The following is a 16,961-nucleotide window of genomic DNA, read 5'->3' on the forward strand; positions in this document are numbered from 1 at the left end:
TCTGTAAACCCAGCTTACATGTATCAATATACCTATAAGGCTAAAACTTTATGATAATTTACTTTTTGAACCTTCTAATTCATTTTGGTTGAAGCTGTCATTTTTATGCAATTACAAGGATGCTTCAAAGAAGGTAGCTTCCTCTGCACATATACATGCACGTGCTAGTCTTTTCATTGTTGCCGGTGTTTTTAGAGCCCCTGATTTTGTCAAATGTTCTGGTGTTTTAGCTACAATATTGTGGTACAATATTTAGTTACAATATTTGTGAATCTATATCAATAACCCTTTTTTTTATGAATTAAGTAGTAATTAAAGGAAAAGGAGAAAAAATAAAAAAAGCCATCTGTTCAGTTATTAATAATGTTGTAACTAATTGTAATTCAATGTAGAAATATTTTATATGATTTTGTTTTTAATATTCATATAACTGAAGAACTATTACATTTAAGCAATATAAAACTATATTTATCACATATTATTCTGTGATTAAAATTGACAATAAATGTTATTGAGGATTCTGTATGGTCTGATACAGGAGGAGGTCCACTGACAGAGTGGAGGTGACACCATGAGTTACCACCCTGGGTGACACCAACCCTTAGTAACTCCACTGTATACTTCCCGTGTACAAAACACATTTACCTTGTCACAATTAATAGCCTCTTACTGGTAGAATTCCTTCACTCTAGCAGGCAAACATCTCATCAGAATAGTACTATTATGACTACTTTCCCAGTGTCCACTGAGTTCACAGGAAATTCATCCATTATTGACCAACAGATGCTGTAAGTGCAGCTTGCCCAACTGCTCACCTTGCTTTTCTTGCTTCCATGACATCCAGCTCGAACCAGTGGTAAATAAGCAGCAGTCATTTGACCAAAACTTTTTCATCATGTTATGTTCTGTGTACCCGGGAGAGCCTATGAATTGCTTATAGTTCAGAAAATATTCAACTAAGAAGTAAACAGCCAGCATGCTCTTACTGTAGGTACCCCAATCTCTGTGAATTATTCTCTTGGGACATTTCCCTGTTATCTTTCCTTGGAAAAGAAAGAAGAACATCACAGTGCCCTAGTCATATGAATAACCTAAACTTGCTTTCAAATTTCTAGTTTTCTCCTCATAGGGTGGGAGTCAGCGACTGAGTGAGAACTGTGGGACAGATTTTGTCATCTTTTAGTAAGTTCATCAAGCGGTGTTTGACACTTTCTTTTAGAATGCAGGGGTATTTGTCACCTATTATTTTCAGTTTTGGAACTTGAGCTGAAATTTAAAGGCAATCCATGTTATGGGTTGAATATGTTCCCCAAAAAATAATGTGCTGTAAATTCTAACCTCTAAGCCTGTGGTTATACCATTTGAGAATAGACTGTCTTTGTTATGTTAATGATGCAGGATTAGTGTAGCATGTATATTGGGTCAATCTTTCTAGACAGAAAAGAGATAAGAAGCAATGTGTAAACAGAGATAGATGTCAAGATGTGTGGAAATCTCCAAGGAAGCAAGAAGCAGAAGCTGAAAAGACAAGGACTTTCCTTCAGAAGCGGGAGAGATAAAGCCTTCCTTTAGAACCAGCCCTCTGAATTCAGCCTTCTAGTCTCCTGAACTGTGAGAAAATTTCTGTTTGTTAAATACTTCTAGTATTTACCTTATAGCAGCACTAGATCACTAAGACACTCCATATGTATAATTTTGTTAAGCAAGTGGGACTATTCTATACATATGGTCCTGCAGTTTGCTTTTCTTGGCAAACAAATACTCTATGTTGGTGATTTCTTTGTCATTACATGTAGATCTACCTCTTTTTAAAAAATGTAGTGTACTTTACTCACACATTTCCTCATTTTCCTCTCTTATGTCAGTGACCATTTCTAACCCAGCTAGCAGTGCTGCTTCTTCTTTCCTCCCCTTTTAAAAAATTTTTTATTGTGATTTGGGTGAAATTTTACAAAGTAGGTTCATTTTACATTCAATAATTCATACATTGATTACAATCTATATAATGATTACAATCTATACAATGTAACAGCTCTCCTTCCACTTCCAACCTGTGGTCAGCCTTTCCCTGTGTCCTTCCTGCCTATGCATTTCTTCCACCATAGCTTTCTCCCTGGTGCAAACACTACATTTCTGATCTCCTGTGGTTGACTGTTCTAAGGAATGCATCTTCCTGGTGTAATTAATCAGTTCATAAGCTGGGCTATCGTTTGGCTGAAAGTTAGCTAGCGGACAGAGTGAATCCAATTCTAGATACAAAGGGTGGCTAGAGGCCATCGTCGCAGGGGTTCCACCAGGCTCTTTACTAGCAGTAAACGTAGTCTTTTATGCTTTTTTAATTTGTTCCACCATTTACTCCTACTCCAGCCAGGATCTCTGATATTGATCCCTTTCTGAGTGATTGCTAGTGGTAGCTGGGCACATCTAGGTCTTCTGGTCTCAGGGTCATATAATCTAAGGTTTCATGATCCAATAATCTTTTGGACTAATTGTTTCCATGCAGCCTTGATTTTCTTCACCCTCCCTTGCTCTGGACAAAAAAACAAAAACAAAACTCACTGCCATCGAGTCAGACCCGAATCACAGCCACCCCTCCTTGGGTTTCCGAGGCAGTATCACTACAGAAGCAGATTGCAGGAGAGACCAATAGCGGCATCTTAGAAGGCTGCTCGCAGCTTTTAAAACTCCATTCATTACTCACCAAAATGGGATGTAGAACAATGTTCTTGTGTACTATGTTGTACCAATTGAGCATGATGTCCCCGGCAACTATGGTCTTGAGCCCGCAGGTCCTATGATTCACTCTCTCAAGGTTCTTAGTATAAAATTATCCTAACTTTGTCTCCTGTTAACTCTATACTACATATGGATGTATTTATAGCACATATAAATATGCATGAAGGATTATCTGCCCAACCTATATATTGTTGTTATTGCTGTTACGTGCTATTGAGTCAGCTCTGACTCATAGAGACCCTGTATACAACAGAATGAAACAATGTCCTGTCATATGCCATCCTCACAATCCCTGCTATGCTTGACCCATCATTGCAGCCACTGTGTCAGTCCTTCTTGTTGAGGATCTTTTCCTTTTTGCTGACCCTCTAGATTAGCAAGCATGAAATCCTTCTCCAGGGAATGGTTCCTTCTGACAACATGATCAAAGGAGGTGAGACCAAGTCTGGCCATTCTTACTTCCAAGGAGCATTCTGGCTACACTTCCTCCAGGAAAGATTTGTTCATTCTTCTGGTAATCCATGATATTTTCACTGTTCTTGGACAACACCACAATTCAAAGCCATTAACTCTTCTTCAATCTTCCTTATCCATTGTCCAGCTTTCACAGGCATATGAGGTGATTGAAAATACCATCGCTTGGGTTATACACACATTAGTTTTCAAAGCTTTTGCAGAAGATTTTCCCAGTGCAATACAACATCTGATTTCTTGATTGCTCCTTCCATGGGTGTTGAATTGTGGAGCCAATTAAAATGAAATCCCAGACAATTTCAGTCTTTTCTCCATTTATCATGATGCTGCTTATTGATCCTGTTGTGAGGAGTTTAATCTTCTTCATATTGAGGTGCAAGCCATATTGAAGATTGTGATCTTTGATTTCATCAGTAGGTTCTTCAAGTCATCTTCATTATCAGCAAGCAAAGTTGTGTCATCTGCATATTGCAGGTTTTTAATGATTCTTCTTCCAATCCTGATGCTGTGTTCTTCTTCATAGACTCCAGCTTCTCAGATTACTTGCTTAGCATACAGATTGAATAAGTATGATGAAAGGATAAAACCCTGACACACACCATCCCTGATTATAAACAATACAGTATCCCTTTGTTCTATTTGAATGACAACCTCTTGGTCTATGTACAGGTTCTTCATGAGCATAATTAAGTGTTTTGGAATTCTCATTTTTCACAATGTTATCCATAATTTGTTATGTTTCACACAGTCGAATGCATTCACATAGTCAATAAAACACAGAAAAACATTTTTCTGGTATTCTTTGCTTTCATCCAAGATCCATCTGACATCAGCAATGCTATTCCTGTTTCATGTCTTCTTCTGAATCCAGCTTGAATTTCTGGAAGTTTCTGTTATCTTTAGCAAAATTTTAATTATATGTGATATTAATGATATTGTTCAATAATTTCCACAATCTGTTGGATCACCTTTCTTTGGAATGGGGACAAATATGAATTTGTTTTAGTCAGTTGGCCAGGTAGCTGTTTTACAAATTTCTTGACATACAAACAAGTGAGCACCTCCAGTGCTGCACTCATTTGTTGAAGCATCTCAATGGGTATTCTGTCAATTTCTGGAGCCTGTTTTTTCACTAATTCCTTCAGTACAACTTTGACTGCTTACTTCAGTACCATTTGTTCTTGATCATATGCTATCTCCCAAATTAGTTGAACATTGACCAATTCTTTTATTACAGTGACTCTGTTTATTCCTTCCATCTTCTTTTGATGTTTCCTGAATCATCATTCAATATTTTTCCCATAGAATCTTTAAATATTGCAACTCGAGGACTGAAATTTTTCTTCAGTTCTTTCAGCTTGAGAAATGCCAAGTATGTTCTTCCCTTTCGGTTTTCTAACTGCAGGTCTTTGTACATTTTATTACTGAGAAGAAAACAAATTCACTGTCATTGAGTTGATTTAAGCTCATAATAACTCCTCCTTGGATTTTGGGTTTCTGAGGTGGTGTCCTTAGAGAAGCAGATTGCCCAATCTTCCTTCTGAGGAGTGGCTGATGGGTTTGAACCACTAGCTTTTTGGTTAGCAGTCAAATGCCTTAGCCACTATGCCATTAGAGCTCCTATTTTATTATAATACTTAATCTTTTCAAGTTGCCCTTTGATATCTTTGTTCAGGTCTTTTATTTCATCATTTCTTCCATTCACTTTAGCTATTCTCCATTGCTCAACATACAGACTGAATAAGTATGGTGAAAAGATACAACCCTGATGCACACACACCCTTGTTCTCTTCAAATAACAACCTCTTGGTCTGTGCACAAGTTACTCATAAGCACAATTAAGTGTTTTGGAATTCCCATTCTTCTCAATGTTATCCATAATTTGTTGTGATCCACACAGTCAAATATTTTTGCATAGTCAATAAAACACAAGTAAACATCTTTCTTTGATTTCAGCCAAGATCCATCTAACAACAGCAATGATATTCCTTGTTCCACATTCTCTACTGAATCAAGCTTGCTTTTCTGGAATTTTCCTATTAATATACTGCTGTGGCCATTTGAGTTGTATTCAGCAAAATTGTACTTGTGTGTGATATTAATTATATTGTCCAATAATTTCCACATTCTGTTGGATCACCTTTCTTTGGAATGGGTACAAATATGGATCTCTTCTAGTAAGTTGGCCAGGTAGTTGTCTTTAAATTTCTTGACCTAGATAAGTAAGTGCTTCCAGTACAACATCCATTTGTTGAAACATCTCAGTAGGTATTCCTCAATTCCTGACGCCTCGTTTTTCACCAATATCTTCAGTGTAGCTTCAACTTCTTCCCTCAGTACCATTGGTTCTTTGACATATGCCACCTCCCGAAATATGTGAACATCCACCAATTCTTTTTAGTACAGTGACTCTATTTCCTCTATCTTCTTTTAAAGCTCCCTGTGCCATTCAATATTTTGCCCAGAATCCTTCAATATTGCACCTCAAGGCTTGAACTTTTTCCTTCATTCATGAGCTTGAGTAATGCCATGCATGTTCTTCCCTTTTGGTTTTCTAACTCCAGGTCTTTGCACATTTCATTATAATAATTGACTTTGTCTTCTCGAGCTGCTCTTTGAAATCTCTTTAGCTCTTTTATCTCTTCATTTCTGCCATTTGCTTTAGCTACTCTCCCTTCAAGAGCAAGCTTCAGAGTCTCTTCTGACATCCATTTTTGTTTTTTCTTCCTTTTCTGTCTCTTTAATGATATTTTGCTTCCTTCATGTATGATGTTCTTGATGTCATTCTACAATTTGTCTGGTTTTTTGGTCATTGGAATTCAATGTGTCAAATATATTCTTCAGGTGGTCTCTAAATTCAGGTGGGGTATAATCAAGGTCATATTTTGGCTGTCATGGACTTGTTTTAATTGTCTTCAGCTTCAGCTTGAATTTGCATATGAACAATTGATGGTCTGTTCCACAGTCAGCTCCTGGTCTTGTTTTGGCTGATAATATTTAACTTCTCCATGACTCCTGTCCACAGAAGTAGTCAATCTGATTCCTTTGTATTCCATCCTGCAAGGTCTATGCGTATAGGTGCTGTTTATGTTGTTGAGAAAAGGTCTTTGCAAAGAATAAGTCATTGGTCTTGAAAAATTATATCATGAGATTTGTGGCATCATTTCTATCACTAAAGTCACATATTTCAGCTGTGGTGATTCTTCTTTGTTTCCAACTTTCCCATTCCAATCACCAATGATAATCAATATATCCTGATTGCATGTTTGGTCAATTTCAGACTGCAGATATTCATAAAAATCTTCAATTTCCTCCTGTTTGGCTTTAGTGGCTGGTGCATAAATTTGAATAATAGTAGCATTAAGTGGTCTTCCTTGTAGGTGTATGGATATTTCCCTGTCATTGACAGCATTGTACTTCAAGATAGATCTTGAAACTTTTTTTGTGATGATGAATGCCATGACATTCCTTTTCAATTTGTCATTCCCCACATTGTAGAGTTTTGATGGTTTTAAATTTATTGAGGCCTGCTTTGTGGCCTAACATATGGTCTATTCTCTAAAATGATCCATGTGCACTGGAAAAGAATGTGTACTGTGCTTTTGTTGGGTGGAGTGCTCTGTATATATCTATGAAGTTAAGTTGGTTGATTGTATTGTTGAGATTTTCTTTATCTTTCTTCAATTTGTTATTTTTTTCCTAGTTTCTGTCCTTCATTGAAAGTGGTGTATTAAAGTTGATATATAATTCTTGGTTGGTAATTTTTGTCCTTCAAGATTTTGTATGTATCAGCCTGTTGTCTTCTTGCCTACATGGTTTCTGCTGAGAAATCAGAGTTTAGTATTATTGGTTGCCCTTCAATTTTCCTGAGCTTCTCTCAAGATTCTTTCTTTGCCTATAGTTTTGGCAAGTTTGATTATGATATGTCTTGATGATGTTTTGTTAATAGCTATCCTGTATAGGGTTCATTGAGCTTCTTGGATGAATATCTTTTTGTCTTTCATGACATTGAGAAAATTTTCTTCTAACAAGTCTTCAGCAATTTTCTCTGTGGTGTTTTTGCCTCTTCTTGTTCTGGAATTCCAATCAAATATTGTTATTTCTTTTGGTATCACCTCATATAACTCTTAGGTTTTCTTCATTTCTCTTTATTCTTTTTTTTTTCCTCTGACTTCCTCATATAAATTGGTGCTAAGAGATTTGTCTTCTAGCTGAGGTATGTATCCTTCAGCCAGTTTGAGTTCTATTCTTTTGTCCTTCCAACACATTATCTATGTCCACAATTTTAGCATTCATCTTTTGGATTTCTAGTCACTATTTCTATATGATTTCTAATTGTTTATTTATTTTGTCTTTTTGCTATCATATGATTTTCCTGAAATCTTCAAAGGTACTGCCTGTCTTTTCCTTTCTCCTCTTTATTCTTTCCTTGAGCTCTTGGTAGGATATATCTATGTCTATGTCTATATCTGTATCTATAATCTTTTGAGTTCTTTATCAGGTAGCTCCATTGCCTATTCTTCTTTGTGGAGATTTCCTAGTTCTTTATTTTGATCACTTGTTTCTTCTGTCTTGTCCTGTGTCTTTGCTTGAATTGAAGTTGTCTCTTGTTTCTGAAACATTTTGAAGTTAACTATGTGTTGGATTGTTTCACCCTGATTTTTTGTTTCACTTTGTTTTGATATATCCTGATATATGGGGCAGGTGTGCTTCTTTGGTTGTTAGCTTGGCAGCACTGGGGCACTCCCCATTTGTCTCCAGATTGGTGGAATAATTGGTGGTAATGTGGATGTGGATCTCTGTCATGAAGAGGAGTTGCAGTTGGGATGAGTAGGTGTTATTCACTGTCTGTCATTGATCCAGTGATGGAAGAGCTTGTAGTGGTGCTCATCCACTGGATGAGGTGGTTGGTGCAGTAGATGTGGATGAGTGCTGCAGAGTTAATGTCTTCTCTGAATTCCTCCCGATGTGTCTATACTCTATTATTATTACTGTGAGGATTCCATGAAGTTTTATGTTTCCCCACCTCATCAACATCTGATGCCTCTGTATTCAAAATGGCCCCACTTCAGGCATTTCTGGTCTCTTCTCTCTCCCTAGTCACTGTCTTTGCTCCATTTTCCTCTTGGGTCAGCACTCATCTGATTTGATGCTCAGAATTCCAGCATTATTATTTATAACTATTTCACTTAGATTTTCCAGGTTTCTGTTGTAGAGGGATTGGGCAGACTGTGTTAGTAGGATGTCATGTTATCTCTGCCTCCTCTTTCCCTTCTTTTTTAAAGTTTTGCATTTAGTTATTGTTATCAGATTTCTTAAGGAAGGTCGAGGGATTGAAATTTGCTTGTGTCTCTTCTCAGCAGAGTAAATCATTTTAATTCCAAGTTACAAAATGAATTTCTTCTTTAGGGTGTTCCTAGTATTTCATTGTATTGATGTATGGTGATCTATTTAATCAACCCTTTATTGGTTGACACTTATTTATTTTTAATTCTAGACATTGTTGCATTGAACATCTACCCATCTTATATTCTTGTGCCCTAATTCATTTCTTAAGTAAGAAATATGAGAGTATCTGATACTTTTTCCTAAAAATCTTTGTCACAGACCTCTTTTGTAAAAGTAAGACAGAGAAAAAGGTTGGAATCAATATACACCCTTGATGGCAGAGGATTCTCTTCAATTATTGACACAATTATGTTCCAAAGACCTAGCTGTTATGCAAAATCAGTGTTATGTGAAAATGAAGGAAGAATGCATCATTGCATAACTGCCAAACCACTGAAGATCATAGACTAGACAAGTTGACATATAACCTTAACCATCACAGCAGTATTACTCTCACCTTGCACTTCATAATTCTTTACTGACAGATGTGTGCCATTAATGTGTAAAATAGTTGGACAGTAATTTTTTTACTATTGTCATAAATGTGAAATGTCAGAAAATGAGATAGTCAATAAGTGAGGGTAGGTGTACATTGTTTCCTGCAAAGAGCCCTTGAATGATGATGAGCCCATTAACCTTCCTTTTAATCATGAATTCTGCTAGTGCAGCAGCTGGTGGGTCTTGAATATGGGTCATGGCCATTGATCTGATGTCTAAATGTGACATTTGGAGCTAAGAAGCCAGTGTCTGGCAATCAGCAGGTGCTCAACAAATGTTTCCTTATCATAAAACAAACCAACTATTCTTGATAGTCCAGGAAAAGTTGTGCACATAATTATAAGTCAGATTGACTTAGTTGTAACTTGTAAATTGGTTTGGCTTCAGCATTGTAGTACTTCCTGAATTAGTTTTTCACAACTTACCACACCTGGTGTCATCATGTGATTTCCCCCCATGAACACCCTTGGCCCAGAGGAGGAAGCCATACAAAAATATAACCAGAATATTACTCTCTGGGGCAAGTCACATTAAAAGAAATAACTGTCTGGTAGAAAAATACAATTGAAAGCATTTCAAATATTCAAGCAGGAGACATCTGTTCTTCCAGTGAGGTCATCTTTAGATCCCCTCTTAGTTTCAGTCCTTCTCATTTGTCAAGCAGATTCCAGAACACACTCTTTCATCTCCTTTTCTCTTAAGTTTTCACAAATTCACCTTCTTCCCCAGACTGTTGGCCTCTTCTTCTGTTCACCTTTCTGCCTGACTAAGAATTTTACCACAGGGGGCTCTCCCTCTCTGATCACACACACACACACACACACACACACACACACACACACTTCTCCAGAACTGTAACCATTATTTTTTTGCTGCACTTAGTTCTCTGGGTGGTATAATTCACCTCTCTGTTCCCTCATTATTATGTTTTTTGTATTTTTCCTCACAACTATCAGCATCATTGGGATATCCAAGGAATAAAATTCTTCATATCTTTACACTAAAAAATCTGAGTTGATTCTGACTTGTTGTGATACCATATGTTAGACTGCAACTACTATAAGGATGTCTTTATGGAATCAGATAGCCAGACCTTTCTTCTGTGGTACTATCAGGTGGGTCCAAACTGCCAATCTTCAGGTCTATAGTCAAGCACAAACTGTTTGCACCACCCAGGGACCTTATCTTTACACCCAAAAAATGAAAGAAAACCTACTGCAATCAAGTTGATTCTGACCCAGAGCAATGCTATAGGATGGACTAGAACCATCCCATAGGGTTTCCAAGGCTGTAAATCTTTATGGAAGTTGACTGCCTCATCTCTCTCTCATGCAGCTGGTACATGAAAACCATTGACCTTTGGTTAACAGTCAAATGCTTTAACCACTGTGCCACCAAGCTCTTTTATTGTAACACAGGGAAGCCTAATTACTAAAGGCAAAAATCCTTGCCTGTCACATGTTCTCATCACACATCTTACAGAGATTGTGTGAAAGACACTCTCATTGGTCCCTTCCTCTAAATCCTCATTGTACAAGAACCAAAAACACATCCAAGGCAAGGGTTTTGAGTATCCTGAAGTCTGACACTTGTGCCTTAATTTCTGGATTCTTGAGAAAATTCATTTGTGTCTCCCTTCCAGAATCAACAATACTCAAGACTCTGGATTTAAATCTTGTGTTGCTTCACTGAATTCCTATTTCCCATCAGCATCATCATCTTGGCTAGATAACTTGACTCATATGCCAACTCTCAGCTTAGTCATCATCTATTCCAAGAAGAATATCTTGAATACTCAGGTGGGGTAATGACACTATCTTTGTCTCTAAAAGGCTGCTGTGTTTACCACAGGAGAAAACAGAGTGGGTCTGTGATGATTCAATCTCACCTTCCTCCCTGCTTTTCTGTGATCCCAGCACACCTGAGGAAGGCATCACTCTATGGATAGAGGGCTGCCTGTGGCCCTGGAACAGATGTCTAGCCCCAGCCTCATGGCCAATGAGCTTGAACTTCAGGCTTAAGAGGGCAGGGCTCTTTGCTCTGCCTCTTCTGCCCCATGATAACATTTTAAACAATAAAATCTTTTATTTTGCTTAAAAAAAAATAATTAATGCTGATTATAGAAATTTGAGGAACACTGAAAAATGTGAGAAAGAAACAGATTGTTAAAAATTCTACTGCCCTCACACCTAACAAAAACAAGAGATTATATTAAACTAGGCATTCTCAAGGAAAAAAAAAAAAAAAAAAATCCCCATTGCAAAAAATAATGTGAAAATATCTTGAAGCAATAATGATCAAATTTATATAATGCTTAATGTTCTATAAGTTTTACATGTACACACTAAATTAACCCACAAATATTCTCTGAAGAAAGATTCAGTATTGTTCCTATTGCACAGATTAGGAAACTGAGGCACTGGGAAGTTAAGTGCATTGCAAGTAAATGATAGAATTGATATTTGAACCCAGGCAGACAGGCTTCAAAATCTATGCTCCAACCATTACATGACACTCCCTGTTGGATATTAAGGCTAATTTATTCATTCAACACTTAGTGTGTGCTATTTCATTTAATCCTTACAGCATTTTGTTGTGAACATGATGCAATCATAGAATCAAAACTCCCCAGGCCAGAAGAAATGTGAGCATTCATCCACTTTCTGCATGTCATTTTAGAGACAGAGAGAATGAAGCTGAGGAAATTTTGCAAAGGTCCCCCGACTAGCTAGAGTGGATATAGGACTTGAATACATGTCTTTTCACGGCAACTTCAGAATCATTTCTATTTTCATCATCTATGTATCAGGGTGATTCTTCCCTCTTCAAAGGGATGTTAAGAAGATTAAATTTTAAAAAAATTATACTTCACAACAGATATCACTGTTTCTGGCATACAGGACACATACAAAATAATTGATTTGATTTTTTAGCAGGGAGAAATGTTAGAATAAGAAAAAAATAAGAAAAAATAGAGAGCATTCAAGACACATACAGTGATCTACTCTCTGCAAGGTTTTGGTTCTATCCTTGTTACTAATAATCTATGCATCCTTTGACAGGTCTTAGACCCTCAATTCACCCATCACCAAAATATGGAGATTGAACTTGATCAGTAATTTTCAAACTCTGTTCAACAGAGGAAATGGTTGGAGACTGAGGGAGAAAGGAGAGGATAAGGAGTTATCAGGGCTTCAGGTCCCCATTTCTACTTTCTATTTCCATATGTTTTCTACTTTCTTTGTCTGTGCTTTGTCTACAAGACTTGCAAAGTTTCTTCTTTTTGTTTGATGCTTATTATTTTGTTTATTTGTTTGTTCTATTTTGTTTTTGGTGTGTGTGGTTTTAATGTGGGGTTAGATAACTTGACTAAGATGTATTCCATGATATTGGAAGAGAGCTCAGACAACAGCCACATCTCCAATACCCTGCTCTTGTCCCATTAGAGACAAATTGTTTTCTGAAGTTTCTATTCTCCAGTTTCAATAGTTCTTCCCTCTACTAGGAATCCTCTGATCACTTGATAACCCAGGGTCACTGGGTTATGCAATCTGATAAGCTTTCTGCCCGGGTCACTTTTCACATATGAAACTTGACACAAACCATTATTTTAGTCTTCTTTTGTCAACTTTATTTCCAACCTTCTTCTCAATCTTTCTCCAAGTATCCTGTCTTAACTAAAGCCACTACTCTCAGGCTTAGTTATTCTCCATTTTCTCAACAGTGTGCTCTCTCTAAGACAGCCAAACCAAACTAAACCAGTTGCCGCTGAGTCCACTCCGACTTAGAGTGTGTCAAAATACAACTGTGCTCCATAGGGGTTCAGTGGCTTATTTTTCAGAAGGAGAACTCCAGGCCTTTATGGAAGCACTCCTGGGTAAACTTGTACCTTCTGCTTAGCAGTAAACACGTTAATCATTTGCACCACCCAAGGATTCTCTGATAAGACATAGATTCTGCTAAAACTTTTCACTGTTCCTAGTTTTTTTTTTTTTTTTTTTTTAATTTTTGTTTTCCATCCTTTGTGGCATTGTGTTGAGATAGAATTGGTGACCATACCTCCATTCTCTCTAATATTCCAACTCTGATCAACCTAGGACTACATTCTCTTGAGTGGTTGTTTGCAGCATGTTTGACCAATGATCAGATTGATTATTTTATTGAAATTTACTCTGACTCTCACCAGATGGTGGGCTAACCATCTAATTTATATAGCTACAATAAAGTTGGGCTATGACAATGGAAATCATCAGAGTCCCTTCAAGATATTCCTAATTCTATCAGTGACCCTCTTCACAGCCTCCCTCACCTCCTTATTGCGAAGGGTATAGATGATGGGATTGAGGAAGGGGGTAAGAAAGGCGTACACCAAGGCAATGAGCTTGTCAGCACCCTCAGGTCGACTCCCAGGTGAACTCGCATACACTGTGAAGGCAGAACCATAGAATAGTGCTATTACAGTCATATGGGAAGAACAGGTAGAGAGGGCTTTGGCACGGCTGGCAGCTGAAGGCAGCTTCAGCACAGCTTTCAGAATGCTCCCATATAGTCCCAAAATGAACACAAAATTGCACCCAGTGGCCGCACCAATCACAGTCCCATAAACTCGAGCATGCCAGCCTGTGTCCACACATGACAACCGCATTAATGATGCCAGGTCACAAAAGTAATGAGCCACCTCCTTCAAGCAGAAGGGAAGAGTGGCTGCGAGGCTGGCTGGTACAATGGCTGCTAAGAAGCCAGCCACCCAAGTGGCCCCTGCTAGCCATAACTGTACCTGTCTACTCATGAGTGCATGGTAGTGGAGTGGGCGACAGATGGCAAGGTAGCGGTCCAGTGCCATGACACCCAGAAGGTAGCACTCAGTCATGCCCAAGGACTGGAAGGCATACAGCTGGATGAAGCATGCAGCAGGTGAGATGGGTGAATGTCCATGGAGCAAGGTATGCAGTAGGGTGGGCACCGTGGTGCTGACATACCAGAGCTCCAAGAAGGAGAGGATACTGATGAAGAAGTACATGGGTGTGGATAGTCCAGAATCTGCTTGAACCAGGATAATGATGAACAGGTTTCCTGCCAGGGTAAGGAGATAGATGCACAGTGTCGCTAAGAAGGCAAGAGGTCGCAGAGTCGCAGTGGTAGTGAAACCAGCAAGGATGAAATTTTTGGTCCAAGTGCGGTTAGCATGATCCATCATTCCCAGTCCGGAGGGGCAATGCAGGCTTCTTTGATTCAGGAAATGTTCCTAGGGCCAAGGATGTAGAATGTGAGCATATGATAGGAACTGAGACATTATCTAATCAACACTCCTCACCTTGGAGTAGAAGTGAAGACCACAAAGCAGAAATGGTTGGCTTTGTATCATAGAACCTATTGGTGATGGAGCTGGAATTAGAAAGTAAGGCTCCTGATCCTCTAGTTTATCCTTTCCATGACACCAGGCTCCAGAGACTCAGGTAACTGTATTTCTTCTCTACTCCATCATCAGGGAACAGAAGAGATAGGAAAATTCCCACTTCTTTCTTTCTTCTAATTCCCAGTGTTAAAATAACCAGTAATATTTGGCTGATAGGAGAGAAAAATCTCCCCCTAAAAAGTGATTTTGAGACCTCTGGAGCCTGTAGATAACTTTTTAAGGACTAGAAGAAAAAATGCAAAAAGAAAGAAATACAGAAACTCTGAAGACAATCTCTGAAAGCTCAGGTCCATATGATATATAATGATATCTCACCTGGTGGACACACTATGCCTTATAAAAGATGATCACTGAAGGAGTCATGCACCAGGAAGTCCCAACGAGAAAGCCAGTGAGGTCTTAGGTCTTGTTCTAGAAGCCTCCTGATATAATAGAAAGAGTTTTCTCTGAAGCCAAGGATTTATCTTCTTGAATTTGCTTTACCACTACCTGGCAAGGCACATTGAGACACTTCTCTTCAGTTAACTTCAACTTATTTTCTGCTAAAATAAAAGAGGTTTAAATAGATATTCTCTAAATTTCTTATGGAGGGAATAATTTATGGTTCTTTAAAGTCACTGAAAAATATTTATGGGGAGGGAGTGCCAACACCAAGGTCTCTAGAGTTTTCCTTCTACAGCCTAATATTCTTCTCCCAGGAAAGGGTCAAAACTTTCTCCTAGTTCTCTTCTTCAACTACTCTCACCTCTGCTGCACCATCTCTGCCATTACCTGACTGTTTTTGATGATATTATGACTTGTGGCTTCCTCCTCAGTGTCCTTTCCACTCTTAAGACACTTTCCTACTTATATTTCGTACTCCTGGAAGTCTGGCCTCCCAGGGCCTTCTTACTGTGTATTCTCTGGGGCTGTCAGCTGTGACAAGCTCTCAAAAAGGGTTCTTCTGGATCAGGAACCTGGACATAGGGAAGTGTAACAGATTTTCTCAACTCTGCAACTCTCCTTGTTGTGCTCTGATATCAGTCCCAGGGACTTTGCCTCCTCTGGGCCACTAGAGTCCCACATTACTTTCCATGATGTGAGACATTCTATCTTATTTGCCCTTGTGCAAACTTGGAGAATAAAACCTTCAGCACACCATAAGTAAGTCTTATCTTCTTAAAAACTCCTGTAATGAGATTTTTAATTATATTCCTCTCCACCCCACTTCAATAGGGATTTCTGGAAGACAGGAGACAAGTGAATCATCAAGTTACTCACTACTAACTTTACCATCACATGAGAACAATTAGCAACACCATCACTTTGGTTTTGATCGTCTCCATCACCATGACTATCACCACCATCATAATCTTTGCCATGTCCCTTATCATTTATTCATTGGTTCAGCCATTAATGGATACCTACTATTTTCCGTGCACCACCACCAACATTGGTACCATTATTTACACTACCACTACCATTTTTATTATGTGTGATAGCCATATGACTCATATCCTGTATTCCACTATTACTTTCATTTCCATCATTATGAGAATCAACTTTATAAAAGTCTTGTAGTTAGCATAGAACTCTGACTTTGACTTGGCACTGTACATAAGAAAGGACTGAATAAATACAGAAATGATACAAGTAAAAGATTGAAAGTATGAATCCACTGGTGGGTCATGGATTTACATCATTTGTAGATTGAATTGTAGCTTAGTTTTTAGGAATTAGAATCAGAAGACAAGGTAATAGAAAAATTACATTGGATATCAGAACATTTACCATGAAAATTTGCATATAAACAACTGAATCTCCTCAGATGAACCTCAGAAATGTTCCTGTGAGAGTTAGAGTTGTCTGAACAATAGAAAAGGATAATATTTGAGTTTGAGAGTTTTAGTTTAGAAAATAATATAAACAAAATGTTGGGAAATGTCTCTTTGAGTAAAAATTCTCAGATATTTGAACAAGTAGAAGTTCTTGTTCAGTCTTTTCTAGCCTTGAGCACAGATTACACTTCACTTACCTGAAACACCTAACATTTCTTCAGGATATATGGTTGCAACTGCCATTTCCAAAAAAAAAAGACTGCATCCCCACAAAACATTCTTCCTTGGCAGATGTATTTTTGGATTTTATAAAACATAATCTAATACAAGCTTCTCCTTTGCTTTGTAATGGGACAATTGTATGTCATCCAGGCTTGGTATTAAATGAGGATACTGTAACAACTGTGTCCTTGTCTTCAGAAAGCAATGACAGTAATACTCATTTATAAGAAACTTCTACACAAACTAAAGTCAATGCAGAAATGTATACCAAAGATTCAGCATTCTATACAAATAAGGGGGGGAGGGTTTTAGAGTTATAACTAGAATGAAGAGGAAAAATAAAAGTTGGAGGGTTCCAAGTGCAGGCCTTGCTCAGCTAAGGAAATTGTTTTTCTTCTCATGTCATCCTT

General features: G+C 38.0%; 1 protein-coding gene across 1 annotated transcript; it reads right to left on the reverse strand.

The window, feature by feature from the left end:
• Nucleotides 1-13,345: 13,345 nt before the first annotated feature.
• Nucleotides 13,346-14,293, reverse strand: LOC103202836 (olfactory receptor 6N1-like). The gene has a single exon (XM_007947773.2). The coding sequence runs from the start codon at nt 14,291-14,293 to the stop codon at nt 13,346-13,348; it is 948 nt and encodes a 315-aa protein (XP_007945964.2).
• Between the last annotated feature and the right edge of the window lie 2,668 nt (nt 14,294-16,961).

This window comes from Orycteropus afer, unplaced genomic scaffold (assembly GCF_000298275.1).
Source record: "Orycteropus afer afer isolate SDZICR_OR568_19922 unplaced genomic scaffold, OryAfe1.0 scaffold00193, whole genome shotgun sequence".
NCBI lineage: Eukaryota > Metazoa > Chordata > Mammalia > Tubulidentata > Orycteropodidae > Orycteropus > Orycteropus afer.